The 26,747-nt window shown below is 37.4% G+C and overlaps 1 protein-coding gene across 2 annotated transcripts in view; it reads left to right on the plus strand.

Moving 5' to 3' along the window:
• The window catches only part of LOC583345 (myb-binding protein 1A-like protein), a 35,906-nt gene that overhangs the window by 7,799 nt on the left and 1,360 nt on the right, over window positions 1-26,747 (plus strand). For both annotated transcript variants that reach the window (XM_030991753.1, XM_030991754.1), the window contains 27 exons: window positions 580-702; window positions 1,173-1,265; window positions 3,000-3,111; window positions 3,907-4,085; window positions 6,204-6,347; window positions 7,371-7,444; window positions 8,286-8,340; window positions 9,289-9,411; window positions 9,853-9,967; window positions 10,786-10,886; window positions 11,870-11,920; window positions 12,759-12,920; window positions 13,367-13,430; window positions 14,428-14,570; window positions 15,666-15,711; window positions 16,738-16,871; window positions 17,710-17,853; window positions 19,060-19,260; window positions 20,606-20,722; window positions 21,285-21,360; window positions 22,289-22,338; window positions 23,296-23,519; window positions 23,955-24,006; window positions 24,358-24,426; window positions 24,756-24,806; window positions 25,428-25,592; window positions 26,251-26,369. In XM_030991753.1, the coding sequence (XP_030847613.1) occupies window positions 580-702; window positions 1,173-1,265; window positions 3,000-3,111; window positions 3,907-4,085; window positions 6,204-6,347; window positions 7,371-7,444; window positions 8,286-8,340; window positions 9,289-9,411; window positions 9,853-9,967; window positions 10,786-10,886; window positions 11,870-11,920; window positions 12,759-12,920; window positions 13,367-13,430; window positions 14,428-14,570; window positions 15,666-15,711; window positions 16,738-16,871; window positions 17,710-17,853; window positions 19,060-19,260; window positions 20,606-20,722; window positions 21,285-21,360; window positions 22,289-22,338; window positions 23,296-23,519; window positions 23,955-24,006; window positions 24,358-24,426; window positions 24,756-24,806; window positions 25,428-25,592; window positions 26,251-26,369 (2,987 nt within the window). The remainder of the gene's footprint in view (window positions 1-579; window positions 703-1,172; window positions 1,266-2,999; window positions 3,112-3,906; window positions 4,086-6,203; window positions 6,348-7,370; window positions 7,445-8,285; window positions 8,341-9,288; window positions 9,412-9,852; window positions 9,968-10,785; window positions 10,887-11,869; window positions 11,921-12,758; window positions 12,921-13,366; window positions 13,431-14,427; window positions 14,571-15,665; window positions 15,712-16,737; window positions 16,872-17,709; window positions 17,854-19,059; window positions 19,261-20,605; window positions 20,723-21,284; window positions 21,361-22,288; window positions 22,339-23,295; window positions 23,520-23,954; window positions 24,007-24,357; window positions 24,427-24,755; window positions 24,807-25,427; window positions 25,593-26,250; window positions 26,370-26,747) is intronic.

Raw genomic sequence — 26,747 nt, forward strand, 5'->3', positions numbered from 1 at the left:
GCAACATTTGCACCTGTCACAATAGAATTTAGGGAATTCGGTAAATGGTAGAACTCTCTTACTAAGCTACTGTTGCTTGAATATTAGGGGCTTGGGGCTTTATTTCATCAAGGATGCTTCATTATTTCTTGGGTAGCGATTATGCTTAAGATGATCTTGGTTAGGATTTGTTTTCAGAACCCAAGCAGAGTGCTGACATTCTCAAAGTAAGGTTTTTTTTCAATGCACATTTCATGGCAGATTTAGGCAATTTGTTATTATAATTGATGTGAAATCGCAGGTCAGACCTGAACTGTCTGCTCCGGGTTGGTAAATCAATGACCAGCCCGGCGTTCCCACTGCGGATATTAAACTCATCTGTGCCGCTATCTTTGCAACCTGATAATGTGGTTGCTTCGACGACGTACAGATACAATTTTTTTCAAAACTTATCAATGTTATCATATCTTTAAGAAAATATATAATTCTAGTGCAAAACTCTTTCGACTTCAATTTCTTACTTAGCAATTTTTGCCTGGACATTCTCAACTACCCCCCAATTCATGTTATAATCTATTGTTGTTTTTCCAACACTTTTAGTCATCGGCTGAGCTGTTTACTGATCACATCTGGCCTGTGCTGAAGGCTGATATGAAGCAAGGATGGGAGGAGGTCTCTCCCAACAATCTAGCCCTCCTCATGGTCTGCAGACAAAAATTCCCCGTAAGTTGCTCGGATTAGGTTGTTTTCTTGGTTTATTTTAAACTGGTGAAAAGTTTGAATGAAGTAAAGCAAAAAATGAGAAAGTTGTGATTGGAAGACTTATGATCAATCCAGATCAGTCGCAAATCTTTGTAAAGACAAGGCCCAAGTATTAGAAGTCCTTGATAAGAAAAATTTTGGTTTGGGTTTCCATGGAAAATAATATGATTTTATTGACATACCGTTTTCATAATTTTAAAGGATTTTTTGTTTTCTTTAGCCCAATCTTATCATAAAGGTTATATAATGGTTATATCATATTCATAAAGTATATGTGAATCAACATATTGACAAAAATGTTTTTCAATCCCAATCTTTGTCCCATATATTTAATAATATGTGGTCTTTACTGATGTTGATAACAATTTGCTGATATGAATCTGATTGATAACAGTAATATAAGCAATTTTCCTGATTGTTGTTCATTGTAGGATGTCGTGAAATCCAAATTTCTTCAAAGTCACTATGGTCATGCCGATCTGGTTCACCCAAGCAACTTCAGCCACATCATAAGGATCCTCACGGTAAGTAGGAGGGAATCAGGGGCTGTATTCTAACAACGATCTGGTCTTTTATGTAAGACAGCGTTAAATGTCATGATAAATTGCACAGATTTAGCATTCTCTCTACAATTTTTTGAAGTATTGAATTGACTCTTACATTCTCCCCCTTGCTTTCTTCTTATTTCTTACTTTCATCCCTTTTATTTAGCTCCTTCTTGCTTTTTCCCTCTCTTCCTCATTCTCCCTCCATTTCTCCCTCACTTAGTGCTGTTTTAGCAGACCCTCTAATTTATCCTAAGGTCAGTGGAAACTTATAGCTACTCAGGGTGTTAACCCTTACTGTACTGGGCTATTTTGAGCACCCTCTGACTGGAGCACCCTATGATCTCGGCCGTCGAATGTCCGATGAACACAAAAATTTGCATATTTGTAGATATTTACGTAAGGAACAAGATGGTATAATTAGTTTTTTCCTAATATGCAAATTTTTGTCCTTACAGCCTAATTAATTATGCAAAATGCTAATTTTATGCATTTTACAGAAAACGCTACATATTTGTCCGTAGACTTGTGAAGAATCTTGAAAATGAATTTAATAAATGTTTCCTTCATCTCAAATTCATGAGGTTTCATTATTTTTATGATATTTGAAAATGCATAGGTTAATTTGCATAAATTATGAATATGCAAATTACGCATTCATGAATATCAAATCAGGAACTATATTAAGGGAACTAGAATCATTACAAAAATTGTCAGACTCCACTTTTTGAATGTTGAAACTCATTATTCATATGACTTCATATGAAACACAAAATAGTTATTTGATGTGATTAATAATGATAATTTATGCAAATTTGATGCGATTTTCAACTATTTATTTTCTTATGTATTTTATTGTTTTTTATTACTTATTATATCTATTGTTTTATTTCTAATGTATTCTTTTGTTCTGGAATACATCAAGTTACTCTGAGAAACATATAAAAGCAATTTCATATCAATTCATATCTTCACATTTCTGCTTGTACATGAATATATGCAATTATAGCACTTTTTTGATTGACATGCGCATACTAATTGTTATGTAACACCTTACAGGTATATCCGATTTTGACGAAAATGGTATCAAAATGTGCGCAAGACTCGAGGGAAAAAAGTCATGAAACGACAATTCAAAATTCCAAGCGGTTGCGGCGCGATCTCCGAAAATGTCGAGGGGGGGGGCCTCCCAGGCCCCCCCCCCCCCCCAGTACAGTAAGGGTTAATGATGTTCTTATTTCTACAAATTGTACGGCACTGTTAGAGCAGACCCACTACCTGAAAAACACCATAGGTAGGGGGCTTGTATGATGTGCTAGAGTAAAGGGTATGTTTCATTACGCTCAAACCTCACACCGCCCTCTGTGGTGGAGTGAAGGCTATGAGACCTGCCCACATGTATGTATCTTGCAGAGCCAATGAATTGATTAAAATTGGGGGGATTACAACATTGGTTCATCTAACACACCAGTCATGATGAAATCATGCATATTCAACCAATGATCCATACAAAAAATGTCTTCCTGTATTTAGGAACTGTAAGAGGCATTGATCCGGGGTTTTTTTTTGTAATACAATTTTTTTCAGTAAAATACAACTTTTAGGATTAACAAATAGTTTTTGTTACTCTAGAGGTTGGCAGGTATGAAAGCCCCTGCTACATAACAAAACTTTTGATGAACTTCTTTGTGATTTCACTGTTTTAATTTACAGAAATCAACCCTTATCAGTCATCCCATTGTCCACCCAGTGTGTGATATGTTGCTGGCTTTGGTTTTCCAGGATTCCTCCAAAGTGATTCAGTTCTGGAAGATTGTTGTAGATGGTAAGCCCTCCTCCCTCCCCCCCCCCCCCCTTCAAATTATACTGTAATTATGACATCAAATGTACCCTGGCTTTGGCTGAGTTCCCACGATAAAGCCATCAAGCTTTTAGGGCAGGTATTATTGTGTACTGGCTATCCATGCTCTCTTGAATATTAAGTAGTTATGAGTACCTTCAACGTACTTTCTTTTTAAGTGTCACCTTTTAAGGACAGTAGTGCTCTGGTTGATATTCAAACCCAAACTCTGTGATTCACAGTCTGCTGACTCGAGCACGAGACCATTGTACCTCTTTGAATGTAGATAAATCGCAGGTCAGACCTGAACAGTCTGCTCCAGATTGGTATGTCAATGACCAGTCTGGCGTTCCCACTGCGGACATTGAAACATCTGATTGGTAACTGCAGCAGGGTAGTCTTCCTCCCATTCACCTGCTATGATTGACAGACCACAGAAATACAATTTTACTGAAATATTTCTCTAGTGGTGCAAATTCTAAGTATTTGGCAATTTAATGTCTTGTAGGTTACTAGGTATGTGGAAAGTATTAACATGAATTTCATAAAAAGTGTCATTTTTCTCAATATTTGGTCGGACCTGGGTTCTAGAGAGGCTTTCAAACAATTTGATACAGTCATCAGGAGTTGTCAAATCTTTGATGTAGACTGTATCATGAAACATCTCGTACCCGACATTGTCAGTAGTTATTTAGATGTAGTCTAACGTACTAAATATTGGATAGATATTTATTAAAAAATGACATTTGTTACCAGTTGATATAATTTGTTTTTATGTAGATGGCCTGTGCACCTCCAAACACGAAACAAAGTACTTGGCATTTTCCTTGCTGGAACGAGCCGTTCCACTGAGTGAAGCCAAGCAACTGAGGGCGCTGTTCAGCGAGAAGCTTATCCGCAGTATGATCAACAACCTGGCTAACAAGCAGGCCATCCTGCATTCTGCTGCTGTCAAACTGGTAAATAGACATCTAAAATACAGTCAAACCTGCTTTAGTGACCACCTGTCTACAAAGGCCGCATTTTTTGTTTCCCTTGAAAATGGTTTCTCATTGGATCATGTACTACAGGAAGCTGTCTACAAAGGCCACTTTTTGTGTTTCCCTTGGGCGGTCGCTATAGACAGGTTAGACTGTATATTGTTGAATGCGAGTCTTGCATAATGTTTTTCCAACAGCAATTTGATGTCTATGGGTTCAGGTACATGAGCAAAATTGGGCAGTTGTAATCTTTATTGTTTGCTGTGATGTATGATGGTCTTTTTAGCACCGTAAGGGCATGTATTATCAGATTTGTTATGCCTCCGTTACGAAGTAGCCGGAGGCATTATGTTTTTGGGGTTGTCTGTCCGTCCGTATGTACGTCCCATTTTCATGCTCGCGTTATCTCAAGAACCTATTGATGGATTCCTGCATGTATCAGGAGACCCTCTAATTTATCCTAAGGGTAGTGGAAACTTATAGCTACTTGGGGCGTTAATGATGTTCTTATTTCTACAAATTGTATGGCACTGTTTTGAGCAGACCCGCTACCTGATAGACACCATAGGTAGGGGGCTTGTATGATGTGCTAGAGTAAAGGGTATGTTTCATTACGCTCAAACCTCGCACTGCCCTCTGTGGTGGAGTGAAGGCTATGAGACATGCCCACATGTATGTATCTTGCAGAGCCAATGTATTAATTAAAATTGGGGGGGGGGGGGGGGTCACAAGGACAAAGGTCACAGTGCTCATTATGTATGCATAAATAGCTTGTGATCATATCATTAGAACCGATGGACAGATTACCATCAATCGCAGGACATGAATGTATCTTGCTGAGCCAATGAACTGATTAGATTTTGGGGTCATGAGGTCAAAGGTTAAAGGGGAAGTCCACCCTGAAATTAAGTTAGTTTTAATAGGAGTAGAAAAATGAGAGAAACAAGTCAGTGAAAGTTTGAGCAAATTCCGATTAAAAATAAGGAAGTTAGGATTTTTGAAGTTGTGATCAATCAAACACAAATTGGCAACTCTATGACGTATCGTGCGAGCTCAACTTCCATTTGCTCAGTACTAAAAAAATCTAAAATTTTCATTTTCCCTCAAGAAAAATTTCAACCATACATGCACCCTAAATATAATAATTGCAAATATGTTTCTATACTCCCCCTGCAAGGAACAAATATATATTCCGTCATCAATAACGAAGAAAACATGATTTTATGGAATATTATGCACAAAGCAAATGAAGGAGAGCTCGTATAATAAGTCACAGAGTTGCCAATTTGTATTTGATTGATCACAACTTCAATAATTCATAACTTTCTTATTTTCATTCAGAATTTGCTCAAACTTTCACTCACCTGATTTTCTTATTATTCTGCCTCTATCGAAACAAACTTATTTTGGGGGTGGACTTTCCCTTTAATGGGGCTCATTTTATATGCAAAAATAGCTTGTGATCGCATCATTATTAGAACCGATGGACGGATTACCATCAAACTCAAGACATGTATGTATCTTGCAAAGCCAATGAACTGATTAGATTTTAGGGTCATAAGATCAAAGACCAAAGGGTCATACATGTATATAAAAAATAGCTTGCAATAATGATATTCTGCAAACCTGTTAATGGATTACAATCAAACTTGAATTTGAAAAATTGCTCTATGGCGGAGGCATCATTTTTGACTGCGAGCACTCGAACATCCATCTAGTTTGTTTTTTTCAGGGGGTTGGGGTTGGCTAATGGGCCACCCTGCCTATAAATAACGTCCCAACCTCAATTTTTCATCATATCGAATTGTGTAATGCAGGCGAGACCGCCAAGAGCGTTTCCCATGTTTTCTCCAACATTTTGTCCCAGATGATGTAACATGATGTGAGGAAATGATTAGAATGTTAAAAGAAACAAAATCACAGGTATCACTTCATTGTGTATAGGCTTGTCCATGATCGAGTAAAGCCCACTGTACGTTTACGTAGGTGAAGTTTTACACCAGTATCTCTCTTGTTCTCCTTTTCAAATGTTCTCTTTCCTCTCTACCTTCATCTTTCACGTTTCCCATCTCATTGTTTTCTTTCTTCTCTCCACAGAGTGAGAATCTAGCAAATGCTGTAAAGAACATTGAAGATCCGATGGTCCAGTTCGCCGTCGCCAAGTGCCTGTTGTCGAGACCAGGACATGTTAAGTTTGATGATATCACCAAGTCAAAGACTGTCTACTCTATCATCAGCAACGTGAGTCAAGTTTTTAAAAAATTCCCTACCAAAATGATAGCAAATTGAATTCATCTGCAGCATGAAAATTATAGCAATTATTGAGTAATGCTGTGAGAAGATTCACCAAAGAATAAAGTTATTTTTGTGTTCAATTTTTATTTTGAAACAAATGTAGAGTTGCTTGCAAGTGGACTATAGAGTTGCCAATTAATACAGAATTATAAAAAAATTATCATGAGATTTTAACCATGGTGATATCTCAAGGTAAACTTTACTTCTTTATCTGAGGCGATGTCTATCATTCTCATTTGATGGGATATGAAATTAAATTGAACTTTTTACTTCAGAGCTAGATCGCAGGTCAGACCTGAACAGTCTGCTCCTGATTGGTACATCAATGACCAGTCTGGCGTTCCCACTGCGAATATTAAACACAATCTGTGCCGCTATCTTGGCAACCTGATTATGTGGTTGCTTCGACGACGTACAGATACACTTCCCAATCAGATATGTTATAGTCATTTTAATAAATTGATAAGTGTCCCATAGTTTGTCTGAGTTCTCACTAGAAAATGTTGGCATTTTATATTTTACCCATCAATTAGCCTAGTAAGTACTGCAAAACACATAACTGTTGAGAGGTGTAATCAACAAATAACTATTTTCACGGCAAAAGACTTTGTGAATTACAAACATTTACCGGTAGTGGTGCTATTCAAGTATGTCACAACCTAATAATATGGTTGTAATAGACTTTCGTACCAATACATCATTGCTAGTCCTTTAGCATTCATATATTTGTATATCTTTTGTTAATTTTTTTCTCGCTTTTTTGGTGAACTAGATGCTCATTTGACAGTTTACTTTGCTCTTAAAAGTACTTTTGTCATCCTAATGATTTGTCCATTTATTTATTATTGTATACTGATGTGAAGCCAACAAAGGACACAATTAGTACATATCGACATTTAATTTACATCCACAAGTGCTTTGAGAATATTTGCTGAATGTTATTTGTGTCCTGTCTATCTCTCCCTTCAGTTTAACTGTAGAGCTGTGAAGCTTTATCTCAAATGGCTGAAGAAGCTGTTTCACAGTGGTACAGCAAGTATTGGGTAAGTAGTGCATATTTTTATACATGTCTAGTTTGCCGAAGTTGAAAATTTGTGTGTGATTGATTACAACTTTCAAACTTCAAAATATTTTCACTTTAATGGATTTCCTTCACACTTTCACTGGTCTTGTTTCTCTCATTTTCTTACTTCTTTTTTTAATCAACTGAATGCTTGATTATACTTACCCTTATGGTTATACTTACCCTTAAGATCATTTAGACTCATTAACAATAATATAATATTGAAGTGATGCAGCCTGAAGAATATTATCATAATGTTGTTGACTTTTGAAAATACATTTTAGATTTTGACAGTTGCTGTCAATTTTATTGTATGATAAACTTATAGTTGAAGTTGACAAACTATACATTCCCCATCAACGCCCATGGCAAGAGCTGTCAATCTCCTGACATGGTTTTCAATATGTGGGGATAGAGTAACTCCATTTCTCCTTAAAACCCAGAAGATCTGTTAAAGCCACAGACTATCTGGATCCTGTCAGAGTGAACATTAATATAAATTCAATATTGAGCTTTGTGTAATGTCACATTTTTTCTTTATTCCTAAATTATTTAATTTCTAATGCTATTTCATCTCATCTCGTCTCATTCCTTCCATCCTACCCACTTTCATTGAAAAATCATGGCTTGTTGGGGTTGATTCACTGTAGATGGACATCACATTTCCAAACAGTGATTTGCTCTAAATAGATGCTTGACTTTGTTAAATAAATTATAGTCCATTCTTTATTGTACCTCATAAATAATAATAATAATGATGTTTATTAGACTGAACTGATGTCACAGTGCATAATCTTAAACATTTTTTCTTCTTCACACAGTCACAGAATGCAAGAACCGAATCTTGAGGAGGACAGAAAATGGATCTGTATGCAGGTTTGTAACAATCACCCCGCCCTTTAAAAAAATAAAAATAAAAATAAAGAGGATGTAAACAATAATTAATAGACCTGATATAAAGTGAGAGGTTAACAATAGGAACTTGCTTTGAAGTGAAATGGCAGGTCAGACCTGAACAGTCTGCTCCGGGTTGGTATATCAATGACCAGTCTGGCGTTCCCACTGCGGATTTGAAAACAATCTGTGCCGCTATCTTGGCAACCTGATTATGTGGTTGCTCTGACGACGTACCGATACATAACATTTATTGTACCAATTAAATTCTGAATGAATTTTAAGTTTTATAACTAGTTAAAAGTCAAATAATGTAAGTTTATAAGTAGCATGTTCTTGCTGTCAAATAGATATGAATTTCTATCTTTCGACAAAGTCTCATAAGCAAGAAATGTGGTCATGTAGAGATGGGTATGAAGATCGTGAAAGTTAAATAAAAAGAAAATTTAAAAATCTGTTGAAGGAAAATTGTTTTGTTAAATTTGTTTAGGGGAGTGTATATGGAGATATTTGCAATTGCATTGAAACAGGAGACATAACTCTTCACCTTCTCTTCTCCCCTTTTATCTGCCTCTTGTGCCTCTTTCTCCCTCATTCCACCCCTCTGACCGTCACTCATTTTACTCTCAATTCTTTTCTCTCACTCTCTCCACCTTGTACCCTGTAAATGTATATCCCCCCCCCCCCCCTCCAAGTTGTTGACCCTGTTCAAGAATCCCAAACTCCTAGTTCCTAGACGCCACTAGGTTTCCCTTTCTCCATGCCTTGTTTTCTCATAGCTATTCTTTGTAATATCTCTTTCTGTTTGTTGTTTCCTCCAAAATGGTCTTGGGATTAACCAAGAACCCTAAGCTCCCTCGTGAAGATTGGCTCCTGCATGCCTCAAATCGTCTTTTATTGTAACTCTTTATCTTTGTTTCTATCATGTAGGTGTTGACGCTGATCAAGAATCCCAAACTCTCCAGGGAAGAGGACTGGCTCCTAGATGCCACCAGGTTTCTCTTCCTGCATGCCTTCTTCACCGTAGACAAACCAGAGCCAAGCATTCCAGAGGTAAGGTATTCAGATGATCTTTGAAGTTTAGGTTTTACATGGTGTTTTGTATAATTTCATAATTTTGCGGCTTCACCATGTGGATAGTCTTGAAAAGGACTGTTGGGCTTGGAAGGGTATAGAAAAGAGAGTTAGAGGTATTCTTTTGGTTTTGTCCTCATGAATGACTAATTGGTACTGTATGGATAGAGGTAGCGAAAACTGAGACGTTATTCTTTCGTTTTCCGGAGCGGAGTCCAGAAAACGACTGATGAACCAGGTTATGAATGCAGAGAGAGAGAGATGGAGGCTCATCATTCCAAACAGGTTGACTGTTCATCATCAGGAGTGATCTCTTTTCTTTCTTTTTCCTTGGTGACACATACTTTTGATTTCACAAATTTTCTTGTTTTGTACATCAAAAGTACTCATTTCAATGCATTTTGTTTTGATATTTTTCAGTGTTCCAGTGTTCTTGAAACCCAGGTGAGTGCAGAGCTCCAAAAGATGATAGGCAGTCAGTTCTACGGGGCTCTAGGTGTCCTCAGTGCGGTCTCACTCAAACCAACGACAGAAGGTATTGTCTTGAATATCTTCCATTGGTGTTTCACTGATTTATTGGCATTGCTTCAATTGAAGGAAAGACAGACATTGTGCTTATGTTGTTGTAGAGAGTGAGAGAGACTGAAGTGAGAGTTTGACTTTTGGTGTTATGAGATTGGATGAGGTCCGATTTATATTGAAGTAAATGTAATGGGATACAGTTTTCTTGGACTTAATGCTTGTGTCAATGAGCGGTTGCATCATTCCCTAAACAGTCAAACAGTGTTCCTAAGTTTAAATTTTAAGTCCTTTTTATATTCTGCATCAAGTATCTGTTTTCAACTGGATGTAATGAAATCGCAGGTCAGACCTGAACAGTCTGCTCCTGATTGGTATATCAATGACCAGTCTGGCGTTCCCACTGCGAATATTGAACACAATCTGTGCCGCTATCTTGGCAACCTGATTATGTGGTTGCTCTGACGACGTACAGATACATTTCCCAATTAGATATGGTATAGTCAGTTTCATAAATTGATATACTTTCCATAGATGCTTTTTTTTTTCTTTACTATTTTCACTTGAAAATCTGTAGTATTTTAAATTTTACCCATCAATTGGCCCTACTGCATATGAACGAACTGCTAAGCCATGCAAGTTGTGCAAATGAGCTACTTTCGTGACAAAAGGCTGAATTACAAACATATTTGACTGTTGTTATTCATGTATGTGATAGCATTAAACTTTCAAAATCTATGCCAGTCATAAACTTATCTGGTTGGGCAGTAACCTGGAAAGAGGAAATTTGATAATACTTTTCAATTTATTGTTGTATCCTGCTTTCCTTTGCAGAGACAGAAAGTGAAGAGCGTTCCACTAGTCCAGAGGGCAGAAACATGGGAACTACATCAAGTGGAGAGCTATGGGTGTCTCTGCTTGGACATTATGCACAGGTACAAGACATCTACACCTAACTCTGGCATTACTAAACGTTACACGCACCACCTCCAAAATGACATGAAAAATACAACCTCAATCGTGCTATAATTGACAAATTTGTGTATCTTATGCCATCAGTTGCAATTTATGTACATCGTGTATCGGTGTCCATTGATGCATTCATGTTGACTATTGAACAAAGAAAGCTTATGGAGTTGTATTTTGATGCTCAATATTTCCAATAAACCTTACGGACATGAAGGTCTGTGTCTACTAAACTGTAAACAAGTGAAGTTAGAGTGAGGTCTAAGTTTCATCTCTGTTCAACATCATGACTTAATTTCTTGTGTTGGAAGTAATTGAATTATTAGAATACAGGCCTAAGCCTTCAGATTCAGAACATCATTCTTTTCAAATCAGTTTTGAAAGACTTCTCACATTCCCTCAGAAGCTAGTTATTGATCGCAGGTCAGACCTGAACTGTCTGCTCCGGATTGGTATATCAATGACCAGCCCGGCGTTCCCACTGCGTATATCGAACACGTTTGTACAGCTACTGTGACAGACTTTGTGGTTTGCCACTGATAACGTACAGATACATTCCATTTTCACCCCTTTATTAAGCTACATGAGATACTTTGCTTTTATATGACTCATAACTTTCAAAATAGCAGAATTAAAGGATTGAATCCTTGTCAACATGTAGATAACCCAGTGTCAGCAGTGTGACAGGTTTTGTACACAACGTTGTGAGATTGTCAGGCTGTGCACTCGGGCTTAGACGGCTGATCGGAAGGCAGCCTGCAGTGGTTTTAGTCCTTTCAGAAATTGGCATTCAAACTTTATTAGAAATCATAAACAAACATCAAAATATTTGGCATATTAAAATATCTTGTTTTATAAGAGTCAATCAATAAGAGAAATTATTCAATGTGGTTATTTCCAGTTCCTTTTTCACTTTGAGAAACTAAATATTGCCTTTAATTCTGTTTCACAGGACCTACTGACTTGTGAAAGTGTGTCCTGCAACGCGGAGTTCCCAGGAAAGGTAAGACGTCGAAAAAATACGATCCGACTTAAAGTTTTATATTTAAAAGGGATAGTGTTTGAGCAGAATCTTGCATGTAGTATTCAGTTATATATTCATGGCCATGGAGCCTCAATTTTCATGCTATGCATGTTCTGTTGAAAACTATTTGTAGTCATCCATCGCAGGTCAGACCTGAACAGTCTGCTCCTGATTGGTACATCAATGACCAGTCTGGCGTTCCCACTGCGGATATTAAATCCAATCTGTACAGCTTTTCTGTACAACCTGATCATGTGGTTGCAACAGACTGAAGTACTGATACATTTCCTCTCATCACATTATGTGGTTTGTGGATATATCCATGTGAAATATGTTTTGCTCTCAACTGAAAACATTGTTAATTTGCAATAGACCATTTTTGTTATGTAATCAAATTTAATGCACAGATCTTTGTTAAGTGCCTCGTTATAAATTATTGAATTCGCCTGTTACCAATAACTGTATTTCAATAGTCTGAATGAAAATTGCATACACTACGTGTTAATAAGTTAGGACAAACAATAATGTTGTCCTACCTAGGGGCATTTGCTCCAGGGTTTCTTCCATCAGAGATAGAAGGATAGGGCTTGGGTTTTACTTTAGGTTTAGCCTTTTAGGATAAGGTTAATAGGAAAAGTGCTTGGTCCAAGTCAGCTTGTCTTTGAAATAAATATCAGAGCCTATTATCATCATGTTGTCTTGCATGTAAACCATGACTTAGAATTTGCCACTTATGACACTTTAACTATGCATGTCAAATAGATAATTGTTTTTTTTTCATCTTGATTTTTTATTTCTCTACTTTCCTTGTTTTCAGGCTCAAGATGCTTGGTCAACCATGATGGAATCTGTGGCAGCAATACAAAAAAAGTCTACCGCGGGCAGTGCAATGTCTTCTGGCTTAGCCTTCCAACTTCTGTTCTTACATGTGGGACTACAGATGTTTTCAGAACCCAAGCAGAGTGCTGACATTCTCCAAGTAAGAGCAACATTTATTGACATTCCATGGCAGATTTAGGCAATTTATCATTGTAAATGTTCAGAAATCGCAGGTCAGACCTGAACTGTCTGCTCCGGGTCGGTACATCAATGACCAGCCCAGCGTTCCCACTGCGGAAATAAAACACAATCTGTGCCGCTATCTTGGCAACCTGATTATGTGGTTGCTTCGACGACGTACAGATACATGATTTGTTTCTCTCCAATTTTATCATATCTCTAAAACATTATACAATTCTGGTTCAAAACCTCTTTTGACTTATAGACAGAAAAATAATTATTGTTTGACTTTTTTAATAAGAGATACATTGTATCCTGTTTACACATTCATGTATTCATCTCATGAGATAGAGTACATAGTCAGAGACCATGTGTGGCCAAATTTTTATTTTAATGAATTTCTTTTCTTTTTTTCCTTCCAATCAGGACCTTCAATCATGCTACAAGCGGTCTCAGCAAAAGAGAAGATCAGTAAAGAAAGACCAAGATGGTAAGAACAAATGAAAAATAAATGAATAATGTTCCAGACAATTGCATGACTGGGAAACCATGTCTCTACTGCACTTACCTACACAGGCTGATTTCTCACTTTCTGAGATTTTGATGAAATACCTTACATTAGTTAGAACTTTGCTTTTTATTTTTTGATTGCCTGTTGTGAAACCAGGATTTTTTGTGACATAAAACTCAAGAACTGTCAGTGTTGCCATGGATATACTTTGTAGCTTGAAACTTCACCAAAATAAGTGAAAGGTTCTGGTTTTGCAGTATCAGCCCAGTTTATTTATAGTTGCAAAGTTATATTTGAATGATTGTGTACCAATGTTGAAATTCATTCACTCTTGTAAGGCTACTAATTTCTTTGTACCTTTTGCGTTAAATCTTTAAAAAATCTTGTCGCATCAACTGTCTTTGTATTGGTTAAGAGTTTTCCCCCATCAACGCCCATGGTTAGAGTAGACCATCTCTTTCCATGGTTTTATCAAACATGGGGGTAGAGTAAAACCATCACTCCTAAAACTCAGAAGATCTGTCATCATAATCAGGCCATCTGTACCTGTCAGAGTGAACATTATAATAAATAGTCATTAAAAGATCCAGTTTTGCATTTGTATTGTGTAGGGAGCACCTCTTGAGCCTACTACAGATTTTTGGAAATATTGTTAGCTCATAGCAAGTAGGGCATTAAATCTGTGTTGAAGCTTATATGATTTGGGCCCTTCTGGAACTAAGCCAATGAGACGATTTTGATCATTTGATGTTGAGCGATATTTTCATATGCATTTCACAAATTTCTAATCTTTTCAAATATAAATGCTCATAGTTGTTAGCATAGTACTTGAAACCTGATGAAACACAGTGCCATTCTTTACTGATGATTCAATCCACAATTGTAATTAGGTTTAGAGAATTAGAAACGGGAAATAATCTAGATTTAGATCAATATATTTTACAACTACTTTCTTCCCATCTTCATCCTAATACAGAGCCTGAATGGGTGGAGGTCATCGTGGAGATCCTACTTAGTCTTCTCTCCAAACCTTCTCATCTCCTGAGAACGGTGGTTGATATTGCCTTCAAGATGGTCTGTCCTCACATGACACAGCCAGCCCTGCAGCAGCTACTTGATGTGAGTCTACTGTGTAGATGGAGTACTGTATTTTGGGTCTCCTAAACCACATTCGTAACATTTTAGGCCGCATCTGGCCAATAGACCGGTTTACTAACATTCTCAAATTGTATGCATACTTTTCAAACATAGGTTGTTCTTGACTAGCCATAAGCTTGCTCACAGCTTGTCCAACGTAGCAACAAGTAATGTATGCAGACTGGATTCCAGGTATTGTAGTTCATTCATTAATAAGAGGTTAAAGGAATAACCCATCACTAGGTCTCAAGGAAAGAAACATCCATAAATTTGGATATGTTAGTAAACCGGTCTATTGACATACAAATTTCACCTATCTGGGATTTAACCATAAAGAGATTTCATTATTCTGGAGGTCTCTCAGGAGAGGGGGAGGGGGGGGGGGGGGTGGTCAGACTCTCAACTGGCAGGAATGTACCATACTCTGAATCTGACACATGTCTGCCCTTGCTGGATAGACCCCAGATAGATGAAAGGTGATCGCTAAATTGGCCAGGCATAGTCGTTTGTTTGAAAATTGCAGTCTCACTTTTTGCTTCATTTGACCAAGTTATCTAATTCCATAATGATGATGATGTAACATACAGATAAAATATTGTGTGATAATGAAATCGCAGGTCAGACCTGAACTGTCTGCTCCTGATTGGTACATCAATGACCAGTCTGGCGTTCCCACTGCGAATATTAAACACAATCTGTGCCGCTATCTTGGCAACCTGATTATGTGGTTGCTTCGACGACGTACAGATACATAATTATTATTTCATAACTTATCCACTTTATCTTATCTCTAAGAAAGTATATAATTATGATTATATGGTTGTTATTGAAGAGGTACAGATTAAATATCATACTCGTGTAGTTGTCAAACGTACGAGTACACGGGTCATCTGTGTACTGGTCGCAGCCTTAATACAGATACAGGGCCTTCTTGGTAACTTACAACATTAACATTAATGCGTGGGCTGTGTCAACTATCTGTAAGATTCTATTCACATGCATATATTTTTGGTGTTAACAAGATGCAAACTTAAGACCACTCCACTCACACATTTCTCTCCTCTCTTTCATGTACAGGTCTTGGATCCTACCAAAAGCAATGTTCAAGTCGGACAAGAATCAGGTATATATAAATGTTTACTGTCGTGCCAATATCATGGAGTGATCTCGGCCCCCTTTTCTAAGTCAATCGCAAGTCCTCCAATCAATTGCAATTTTGCAGTCTCCTTTGTACATTGTTGCGATTGATTTCAATCACAAATATGTTGGGAGTAATATCAACTCCTTATAAGATGGGCCCAAATATGTACATGTGTAGATATATGTACTGTGATTACAGAAAGCAGTTGGTTAGGGAGAAGATACCTGTCTGTTAGATACAAATTTCGCAAGTATGTGACATCACTTGTCTAAACGACTTGTTTCCCATGGCCAGTGATACTTGGTAGAATGATAAAATTCCCAGAACACAAAGGATGGACCTCCTTCCAAACTTCCTCAATGTTTGACGTTGGCGTAGTACACACAAAATTGAGAATCTCACTACAAAGCCCAATTAAACAAAATTGAATGCAGAGCCTTGCAATATCATTAGCTTTTCTTTCCTCAAAAGTCTTTGATTATTCACCTGTTGGGTGCAAAACCTGTACTGTTCATTTTTCCTTGGTTAGCTAATTGATAAATGAAGTGTTTAAACACTGTAATCGCAGGTCAGACCTGAACAGTCTGCTCCGGGTTGGTATATCAATGACCAGCCCGGCGTTCCCACTGCGGATATTAAACACAATCTGTACAGCTACTGTGACAGACTTTGTGGTTTGCCACTGATAACGTATAGATACATCCTATTTTCAGTGCTAGGAACTGTCCACACTTTCTCTGGAGTTTAAGCACTCTGTGCGCTGTATCTCGACCACTTCTTGTGAGCCTAAGAGCTAATTGGCAAGATGATTTTTTTTTCAAGCATTTATGATCACGCCTATATTTCTGCAGTTATTCTGAGTGGACAAGTGCCAAGTCCTACAAAATAATGCAAAACTGTTTGTTGAATTCTGAAATTCTCGCCCATTTTGGGAGCAGATAGTCAGTTTTCAGTTCACACACATTTTGGTACAGTACTCATCTGTTCTGTATTTTTGTTGCATAACAGATGAGGAGGAGGAGGAGGAAGAGGAAGAAGAAGATGATGAGGATGATGAGGATGAAGAGGAGGAGGATGGAAATATGAAATTCACCCAGTTGAAGTCTAAGAAGCCACTCACCAATGGCAATGGACATAAAAAGGTATTTTGGGGATCCTTTTCATAGATGAAAGGAATTGAGCGATGATAACGGATAATTTATGAAGGGTAGCTACTCTGCAAATACACTCCACTCTACACGAAGACAAAGTCATCCAGCTTCAATGATAGGTCACTAAGCAGCCTGCCAGCCACCTATTTACCTCATCTGGGTTCCAAGTGGCAAATGTATATTAACGTCTTGCTAAAATACATTTTGTGAAGGTTTCGCAATCAGTTCCAATCACAATTCTTGGGTTAGATATTTCTGAGAAATTTTTTGGGATGAAGGTCGTTAGTACGGAATGTCACTCAAGAATAGCACATCAGCATGGTATGTAGATACAGGGACATTATTACCAATTGAACATTAACATTTGTGAATTTAAAAGATCGCAGGTCAGACCTGAACAGTCTGCTCCTGATTGGTACATCAATGACCAGTCTGGCGTTCCCACTGCGGATATTAAACCCAATCTGTACAGCTTTTCTGTACAACCTGATTATGTGGTTGCTATAGACTGAAGTACTGATACACCCCTCATATTTTTCTAGCCATCCATTGTCCTGTATAAAGTATGTTAAACAGAATAAATAAACTGAATGCTTCTAGCTTCATTTCCATGTGATTGAATCATACTGCTTATGCCCATGAGGAGAAGAGCTACGGAATACAGTGTTGCTAAACAAATTTACCCAATTTTCTCAAGTAATCGACTCAACAGTGATTTCAATGCCCAACTTTATTGCACCATAAAATATCAATCGCAATTCTTGGTCAGGTATGTCCAAGAGAAATAATTCAAATTGAAAATTAAATCACTGTTATCTTGCCATTTCAGCACAAAAATGCAGATTCAGACGATTCGGAGGAGGAGGATGATGAGGATGATGACGACGATGAAGATGAGGAGGATGAAGACCCTGCAATGAAGGAGCAAATCAAAGCAGCTCTTGGTAATGCAGCAGCAGACTCTGACGGGGAGGTATAACTTTGGGGTTTTTTCTCCATTCTTGAAACTAATGATGATCTTCATGTTAATGATATGTAGGACAGTAAGGGAAGAATATTTATATGTTATGCCTCCGTCAAACCACCAGACCGACTCATATCCAACTCCAAACTGACATTTTTTTATTGGTCAACTGTAGTTGTGGTATCTGTCTCATTGGTGTGACCAGGGTATGTCACTATGAAGCTGATATTGGACAGGACCAACCTTGACTAGCTCTTCCGATTTGTTGGCTCCATTTACTGAATGTAAAATTATTTTCATGCTGAAATACAACGTTACTCGAAGTTTGGGTAAGAAATGAATGAATGAATGAAATTTGAAGGTGATGATCTTTGAATGTTGCCATGCTCTTGCAATACTTGCTCTGCAGTCCAGCTTACTACATCACTAGAATGTCTAGTTTTAACTCTTGACCAAGGACCAAACGTAACCCTGATCATAACCCTAAATGTACCCAAATAAAATAAACAATCGCAATCATAAACTTATCCCTTTATCATTGTCAAAATAAAACCCAGAGCAAATGTCATTGAAACAAATGTCTCACCTAACTTACATTTTTTATGCATACCTCTTTATGTATCTTGGTTTGATTAATCCTTTGCCCTAGACCATATGAAAGAATTGTTTATATGTTTGGAGTCTACCATCGTTAGTAACAGTGGCATGTGTACGCTTGTTGTTTCCCCCATCAACGCCCATGGTTAGAGTAGACCATCTCTTTCCATGGTTATATGATACATGGGGGTAGAGTAAACCCATCACTCCTAAAACTCAGAAGATCTGTCATCATAATCAGGCCATCTGTACCTGTCAGAGTGAACATTAAAACAACGACCAACCACCTTTGCATTTTAAAAGGAAATTCATGATTGTTTTTGTTTTTGATGTGTTAAATTATTATGATAATTTGACATATCAAAATATTTCATAATTGTTTTTTATGCTTGACGGTTGTTACTTAGATAAAGAGGGAATTTCAATATATTATATACAATTTCAAATATTTTGCGCCTCAGACTGTCAATGAGTGCATAGCTTGCGCAACAAAATTCAAAGTTGGTATAAGCTTCAAAAACTACATTTTATCATTATCCCCAACCGATGAAAGTTTTCTGTATCAATATTCTAATTATTGCATGTTTCATCTTTTCCATGTCCTCTTGAAATACGCAGGACAGCGGCACTGACTTTGAGCTGGACGATGATGCGATGCTCGCCCACGACGACGCCCTCAGCAAGGCGTTCAAGGCCATGTCATCGAGGTCACGTAAGAGCAAGAAGGAAGCGTCGACCATCATGCTTCATTTCAAGCTCAGGGTCCTGGATCTCCTCGATATCTTCATCAAGAGACAGCAGAACAACCCTCTCCTCCTGGTAAGTTTAAAGGCATCGTTTAACAATGTTAAATCTGAGATGCATGTCTCTACGTGTTATCAGTGTCTGTGATATGGTGTAATATTGAAGCCCTAAAAAAAATTGCGCTTCAAAATGATCATGAAGTGCCTCAAAAGAGTAAAAATCTTTGAGTGACCAGTTTTACCACACTCATTTTACCCAATAGACTGTAGTGTTATGAAAACGAAAAATGAAATTTTGATTTCCAATCAAAAATATCTTGATAATCAAACAGGTTTGATCGGCTTGTTAGAGTCATGGAATTCCTGACTGACGTAAAGGTTTATAATTATGATTGCAGCAGTAGCTAAATCCAGGATTTTGTTTCAGAATCTGAGACAAAGTTACCCAATCTCTTTAAACCATAGGCACACTAAATGTGTTGGATGGAAAGTTATGATATGCAGATGTGTTGAACTAATGGGATTAGGCTCCGTCCCCTTTGCTACATTTCATTGCCTTCAAATCACCTTCTGGCAGGACATCTGCCATTATCGATAGTACACATAATAGATTAGTTGCGTCATGGTAAATACTAAGAAAGGACAAGTACTTTGATTTATATGCTGGAAGATGTGTTCAAGAGTAAATGATAGATATGCCTAAGAATGCACAATGTCAGGTCTCCTGTGCATGCATAGCTGGCGCATTGAAGAGAGCATCTTGTAAAGTGAGTAATGCACAGGTGCTTCTAGAACTAGATAATACAAATGTTTTCATATATCAACACAAACACAAAAAGATTATTGATTTGATTGCTGTTCCTATTGATTCTCAATTACTTAAAAATGTAAGAGGTGGAATATGCAAAAGTAGCAGGTATCCAATCTTAGGATGAAGTATAGAACACCATACAAGAATGGCACATAAGCATGGTCTGTAGATACAAAGACATGTATAAAAGTTAAACAAATTTAACATTTGTGAATTTAAAAGATTGCAGGTCAGACCTGAACTGTCTGCTCCTGATTGGTATTTCAATGACCAGTCTGGCGTTCCCCCTGCGTATAATAAACACAATCTGTGCCGCTATCTCTGTAACCTGATTTTGTGGTTGCTCTGACGACGTACGGATACATTTCCTTAATTAGATTTTCATATGTCAACACAAACACAAAAATAATATTTACATAGTGAACATTTCCTTGTTAAGACTATATTTCTGTCTTCTATATGTATATACAGGTTTTACTGCCTTTGTGACTGACTGTCTATGAAAATGACGCTCTTCTTTCTCTCGATCATTGTTTTATATTTCAAGTGTTAGAAAGGAATATGTATTGACTGTATCTCAATGTTTTCTGCATTCTTTTTGGCCTTGCAGGATTTGGTTGTGCCTCTTCTCAAGGTAATAGAATCATCAGCCGGTCACAAGGACAACCAGCTTTTGGCAGAGAAAGCTCTCAACATCTACCGCAATAAACTCTGCAAGGTTAAAAGGGTGAGAAGTAGTGAGATTTGAACCATTCTTTTTTCTTCTTTGGCCTATTATAAATATGCATCCCCCATCAACGCCCATGGTTAGAGTAGACCATCTCTTTCCATGGTTTTATGAAACATGGGGGTAGAGTAAACCCATCACTCCTAAAACTCAGAAGATCTGTCATCATCATCAGGCCATCTGTACCTGTCAGAGTGAACATTACATCAGTTGAGAAATGAATAACATGCAGACCTGTCGTTCTTATAGTTATAAAGAAAGAAAGAGATATACGTCCTTACTAACCCACATAATCTTCATTTCGTAAATGACATTTCCATACTCGTAATTCCCATGTCAACTCTTTCCGCTGTCTATAAACCATATTCGATTCAAATAATAGAAAATGTGTCAACATTTAAACAAATAACCGAAGACTCTATCTTTTTTTTTATTTGTTTACATTGTAATCGCTATGGCACTGTGTGTTGGTAAAGGTTGTAGGAGTTAAAAACATGTAGTGTGATGTTTTTTCATACAGAAGGTAATATTATTCTCTTTTCTTTTTTTTCTCACTTTTTAGTATCCACACAACCTCTCAGACCACAAAGATGACATTCATGACACCATCGAGGAGCTCATCACGATTGCAAAGAAAGGTAAGAGGATCACTTCCATGTACTTGCTTTCATTCAGAGTTGGCTTCTTTGCACACCTTGGGAGTGTTTCACAAAGACTAAGATCGACTTTAAGTTGAGCTTAACTATGGCAGGCCTTTCATGCCACTAGCTCCTCTAACCATTCCTGACATTGGCTTCTTAAGGGACGTACAAATCGTGGTGACAAATCGTCAGAATATACCTGATATGATAGTTCATTATTGAAGGAAAAAATATCTTTAAAAAAAAAATCATATTTGAGAGACCAATGGTGAGAGCAACCAGTGGCATGAATGGCCTGCTATATTTAAGTCCATCTTAAAGTCGATCTTAGTCTTTGTGAAACACCCCCCAGATTTGGCTTCTATGCAAATTGATACCCCACTTCTGTTATCTGCAACACTGGCTCTCGTGATCAATATGTTTGTCCCCCATCAACGCCCATGGTTAGAGTAGACCATCTCTTTCCATGGTTATATGATACATGGGGGTAAAGTAAACCCATCACTCCTAAAACTCAGAAGATCTGCCATCATAATCAGGCCATCTGTACCTGTCAGAGTGAACATTCCATCTGTGCTATATGACCTACTCAAATGCAACTGTTACCTGTATTTGTAGTGCATGTTGTGTATTTTTACATGAACCGTCTCTCTTTACAAGTAGAAATATTTAGAGCTAATATGCTGTAGTGTAAGATACTTCCATGGAGCTAAACATCCAAATGAACAACTTAGACTTGTAATTCATCTCAGAAAAAATTGTCATCAGAGTGACCCTGACAACACTTAAATAAACTAGTAATAAGGAACGTTACTTGTATAGTGCATATCACTAACACAAAGAAAGTGCCTGTGCGATATAAACTACTCTGCAATCATCGATGTACAACCTAATGGCAGTCTTTTTGTCTTTCATCCATCCACAGCTCACTCCATGACCATCGTCTCGCTTGTTTCCACTGGTTGTCTCTTTCTGGTAAGTGATCCAACTTCGGTTTTATGTTGCATGGTTTGATAGAAAAAAGGTTCACATTTGGCTCCTTAATGCTTGAGTTTGAATCTAAGCTACAAAATTGATATTTTATAGCTACCCTGGTATGAAAAAATAGAATATTAATTTGATGCCTTATTTCAGTGATTCTCAGTTATTGAAGATATGGATGCTAAAAGATGGAAAAACTACTACAGGTATCAAATCTAAGAATGATTTATTTTTTCGCTTCAAGCATATAAGTACAGAATATCGCACAAGCATGGCATATAAACATGGTCTGTAGATTCACAGACATAAATACCAGTTTAAACATTAATATTTGTGAAATTAATTGATCGCAGGTCAGACCTGAACAGTCTGCTCCTGATTGGTATATCAATGACCAGTCTGGCGTTCCCACTGCGGATATTAAATCCAATCTGTACAGCTTTTCTGTACAACCTGATAATGTGGTTGCTATAGACTGAAGTACTGATACACCTTAAATATTTTCCAACTATCCATTGTTTTGTGTGATATTTGAGGAAAAGAATAGATAAACTGAATGCCTTTAGCTTCATTTCCACATGAGAAGGAGAGCTCCAGAATACAGTGCTGCTCAACAAATTTGCCCTCCTATCTCAAAGATGATTTCAGTGCCTAACTGTAATTGCCCCAAGATGTGAAAAGTCATATTTGCATGTCCCAATAGGCAATACACTGGGCAAGTGTATAATCACAGTTTGACAATGTTAAAATGAGTGTTTGGTAACTGTCTTGAAAGAGCAGGTACTCATTTAGATTTGAATGTCTTCTAACCAATAAATAATAAGCTTGAGTTTTGGGAAATGTGAGTTACGGTACTCTAATATGAATAATGAAATCATATCCTTCATGATGTTGCATGTGTGTGTGACAGAGTAAACGAAATGACACCCTTTGTTATAATTGACCATCTAGATGAGAGTCCTGAGAGGAAACGTGGCCATCACTGACCCCTCACCCTTGAAGACGAGAGGTCAGAGGGCAATGGGCAGTGAGAAGAAGAAAGGCAAAAAGAAGGGAGGAAAGGAAGAAGAGGAGGAGGAGAAGGAAGCAGAAGAGGAGCCAGCGATGGGACTGGTTGATGTGGGTAGGATAACAGGGCTTTACACTGATGCCCTGGAAGACTTCACAATGCATAGGTAAGTACATAGAATGTGTGATCAGCGAAGTTTAAGTATTTTTAATGTTAAAGAGTAATTACGCTGATGGTATGGGAAATCACTTTTATCGTAAATTAGTCTTTACAAATTTCTCTCCTCAGATAAGAAATGTTCAGAATTTGTTCAGAAACTGCTCCATTTATGGAAACGCATCCTGCAAGATTTTAAGGTTGTAGATTTGACCGTTCTGGTTAGTATTTAGAAAGTTACGACCATGGACATCGGTTTGTTGCTATTTGAGATATTGACATCCCATTAACCATGCTGTGCTTGAAGATATACAGAATTTTTCAGCTTTGGAATTAAGGTTACTCCATAAGGGCCTAAGAGTATAGTCTCAAAAAATATTATTACCGGTATTCAGAATTTAGATTGTATTTCATATTTTTCTCATTTTTCTGTTTTTTCTTTCAGAGCCACATGTTTGCATCCCAACTTGTTCACAGATCTTATTGACAGATTTCCAGTAAGTAGAGACTTAATCAGTATTAAAATTTTGCTTTACAGTTGCAGGTATTGATACAGAAATCTTGGAATAGGAAAATTCATATTTTTGGAAATGGAAATGTGAAGTATAATCTGTAATATAGTCTCTAGGCATGAAATCATTGATTAGCTTTTCCTTGAAAGTTTTCTTTCTCACTTTAAGTGCTTTGTTAACCTCTTGTCAAGTTCATAGTGTGTTTGGTTGATAGATGTTTTTTCTCTGTTTTATTAAACATATTGATGGAATGACTCATTTCATGTTTTCTCTTGCAGTTGCCATATCCTGTATATCCATTAAATGCAATATTTTGTTTTGTTTTCCTTCTTACAGGCTCTGGCGTGGCATCTATCAGACACCCTTACTACTTCTGCCCAAAATGGAGTACAGCTGTACAGAAGAGTGAGTATAAAGAAAGGACGTTATGTGCAGAATTCTATACAAAATCAGGAACACTGTTTGTGATGTGCAGTATTACAAACTCAGCAAAATGCCAAATTATGCTCATTCCTTGCTTGCTGTTTTGATTATATTGTTATTTTTACAACATAAATCTTTTCATCTATTTTATGTAGAATTCCAACTTAGCCCTGAAGAAATGTATAAATTTAACTAATTAGAGAAGGTGAGATATATATGTGATTTCTAAATTGTTCTTGATTATAAACAAAATTCCTGTGATTTGGAAGGATTGGTGTTTAACTATGTCTCCTTTTGTTTTCTCTCTCCAGACACAAGCCTGTAGAATGCTCACCTTGCTGCTAAGCAAGAGACCATACTCGGTAAGTTTTCTAAGTTTTTTTAAATTTGATCGTCTTTTATATAACACATGTCCTTACTGGGGGGGGGGGGGGGGGTGATTTCAAGGAGAATGATGATTTTCTAACTAATAATTGAACTTTGTAGAGCTATGCAACACACATGAACAAATGTTGCAGAGGCAAGTTTGGAGTTGGTAGTGTGAAGAATATGTGCTGTAGCAATTCTGTCAAGAGTCATACAAATTCAGAGGGGAAAAATCTGTTGTGAACTGATTTCTTTGTAGCCATGTTGCTCATGTTGTAACTCTAGGTCAAGGAGCAGGCATGCAAGTCAGATTTTGTCGTGTTTATGAACTGCATTTCCAAATCTTCTGAAATGGAATGCTCCTGCTATAAGGAATCTTATGAAAGAAATAGGCAGTACAATTGCATATGACAATATTTTTATGCTCCTGTGTATCCACAGGACATGCAACTTAAGTTTTATCCAACAGCCTAGGAAATTAAAGGTTCATGCCTTTATTTATACCAAAGGGCACTAGCTAATATCATTGGTTATACACCCATCTGGTATGGTGTACCAGACCATAATTTAATCACCAAGCCTTGATGTCTCTTAACGATGTCTGCTTTCCTTCCCAGGGTTCACTTTCATCATGGCCGAAGGTCAGCAAGCACATCCTGTCCGTGGCGACGTTGATCTTGCAAGGCATGCTGGGAGAGGGGTCACAGTTCAAAGCCAAGTCTGCCATCCAGTTTCTTCATGCTGTCCAGCAGTGTGCAGTGCTAAGTCATCATCTCGACAAGGTACATTTGACTTTGATATGTTACTGTCAATTTTAATGTATGGTAAACTTAAGTTGAAGTTAACAAATCCCCATCAACGCCCATGGCAAGAGCTGTCTATCTCCTGACATGGTTTTCAATATGTTGGGGATAGAGTAACTCCATTTCTCCTTAAAACCCAGAAGATCTGTTAAAGCCACAGACTCTCTGGATCCTGTCAGAGTGAACATTACTATAAATTTAATATTGAGCATTGTGTAATGTCATATTTTTAAATTCCTAAATTGTTTATATTTCAAACGCCGTCTCGTCTCATCTCATCTCATCTTTTTCCAGCATTATCATTGCAGCATGAGCTAAATCCAGGATTTTGTTTCAGAATCTGAGACAAAGCTACCCAATCCCTTTAACCCTCATAACCAAATTTTGTAATCAACCTTGTTTATGAAGTGTGCTTAAAATTAGAAGATGTTATAGAACTTGTCAATTATTAGATCATTTTAGTGACCATATAAATACTTGATATTCTCAGGCAATTTTTCGAAGTTTTATCTTTCTAATGTTTTATGTAACTGTATTATTGACCTTTATGAAATCATCTCATCTAGAGAACATTTCAATTAGCTTCTCTGAAAGTTTTAGTTGTATTCACCGTTTAAATTGTTGACTTTTCGACCAGGTTCCGGACTTTGGCGAGATATCACCTGTTCTCGAGATGTTTAAGGAGAGGTCGGAGGTCAAGAGGTCAGGAGAGTTCAGATCAGCTCTCGATACCGCAATAGCTGCTATAGAAAATAGGTAAGAAGACTTCTTGGTAATCTGACAATTGCTCTGGCGACAATTGTGGTCAATGTCCCACATTTGGCAAATTCATTACTTCAACTCTGGACCAAATGCCACCTTAATCCTAATCCAAAGCTTAACCCTAAACCTAACCAAAATCACCATTGCAGCCCTCACTTTAGCCCTATATGTTTGACAATTAAAGCCTTGCACACTTTTTGTCAGAGCAAAAGTAAAATCATTAAGGGTGACCTGTTTAGGGTGTTGATTATTTTCTAAATAAGGTTAGAGTTAGGGCTAGGAATGCCAGAGCATAAATTGGTTTCTTAACCCACACTTTTCTTGTTTATAATGTTGTAAGCTGATACCGGGTTGATTTGTCTCGATGCACTG

Source organism: Strongylocentrotus purpuratus, unplaced genomic scaffold (genome assembly GCF_000002235.5).
Source record: "Strongylocentrotus purpuratus isolate Spur 01 unplaced genomic scaffold, Spur_5.0 spur5_scaffold_2, whole genome shotgun sequence".
In the NCBI taxonomy this organism is placed as follows: domain Eukaryota; kingdom Metazoa; phylum Echinodermata; class Echinoidea; order Camarodonta; family Strongylocentrotidae; genus Strongylocentrotus; species Strongylocentrotus purpuratus.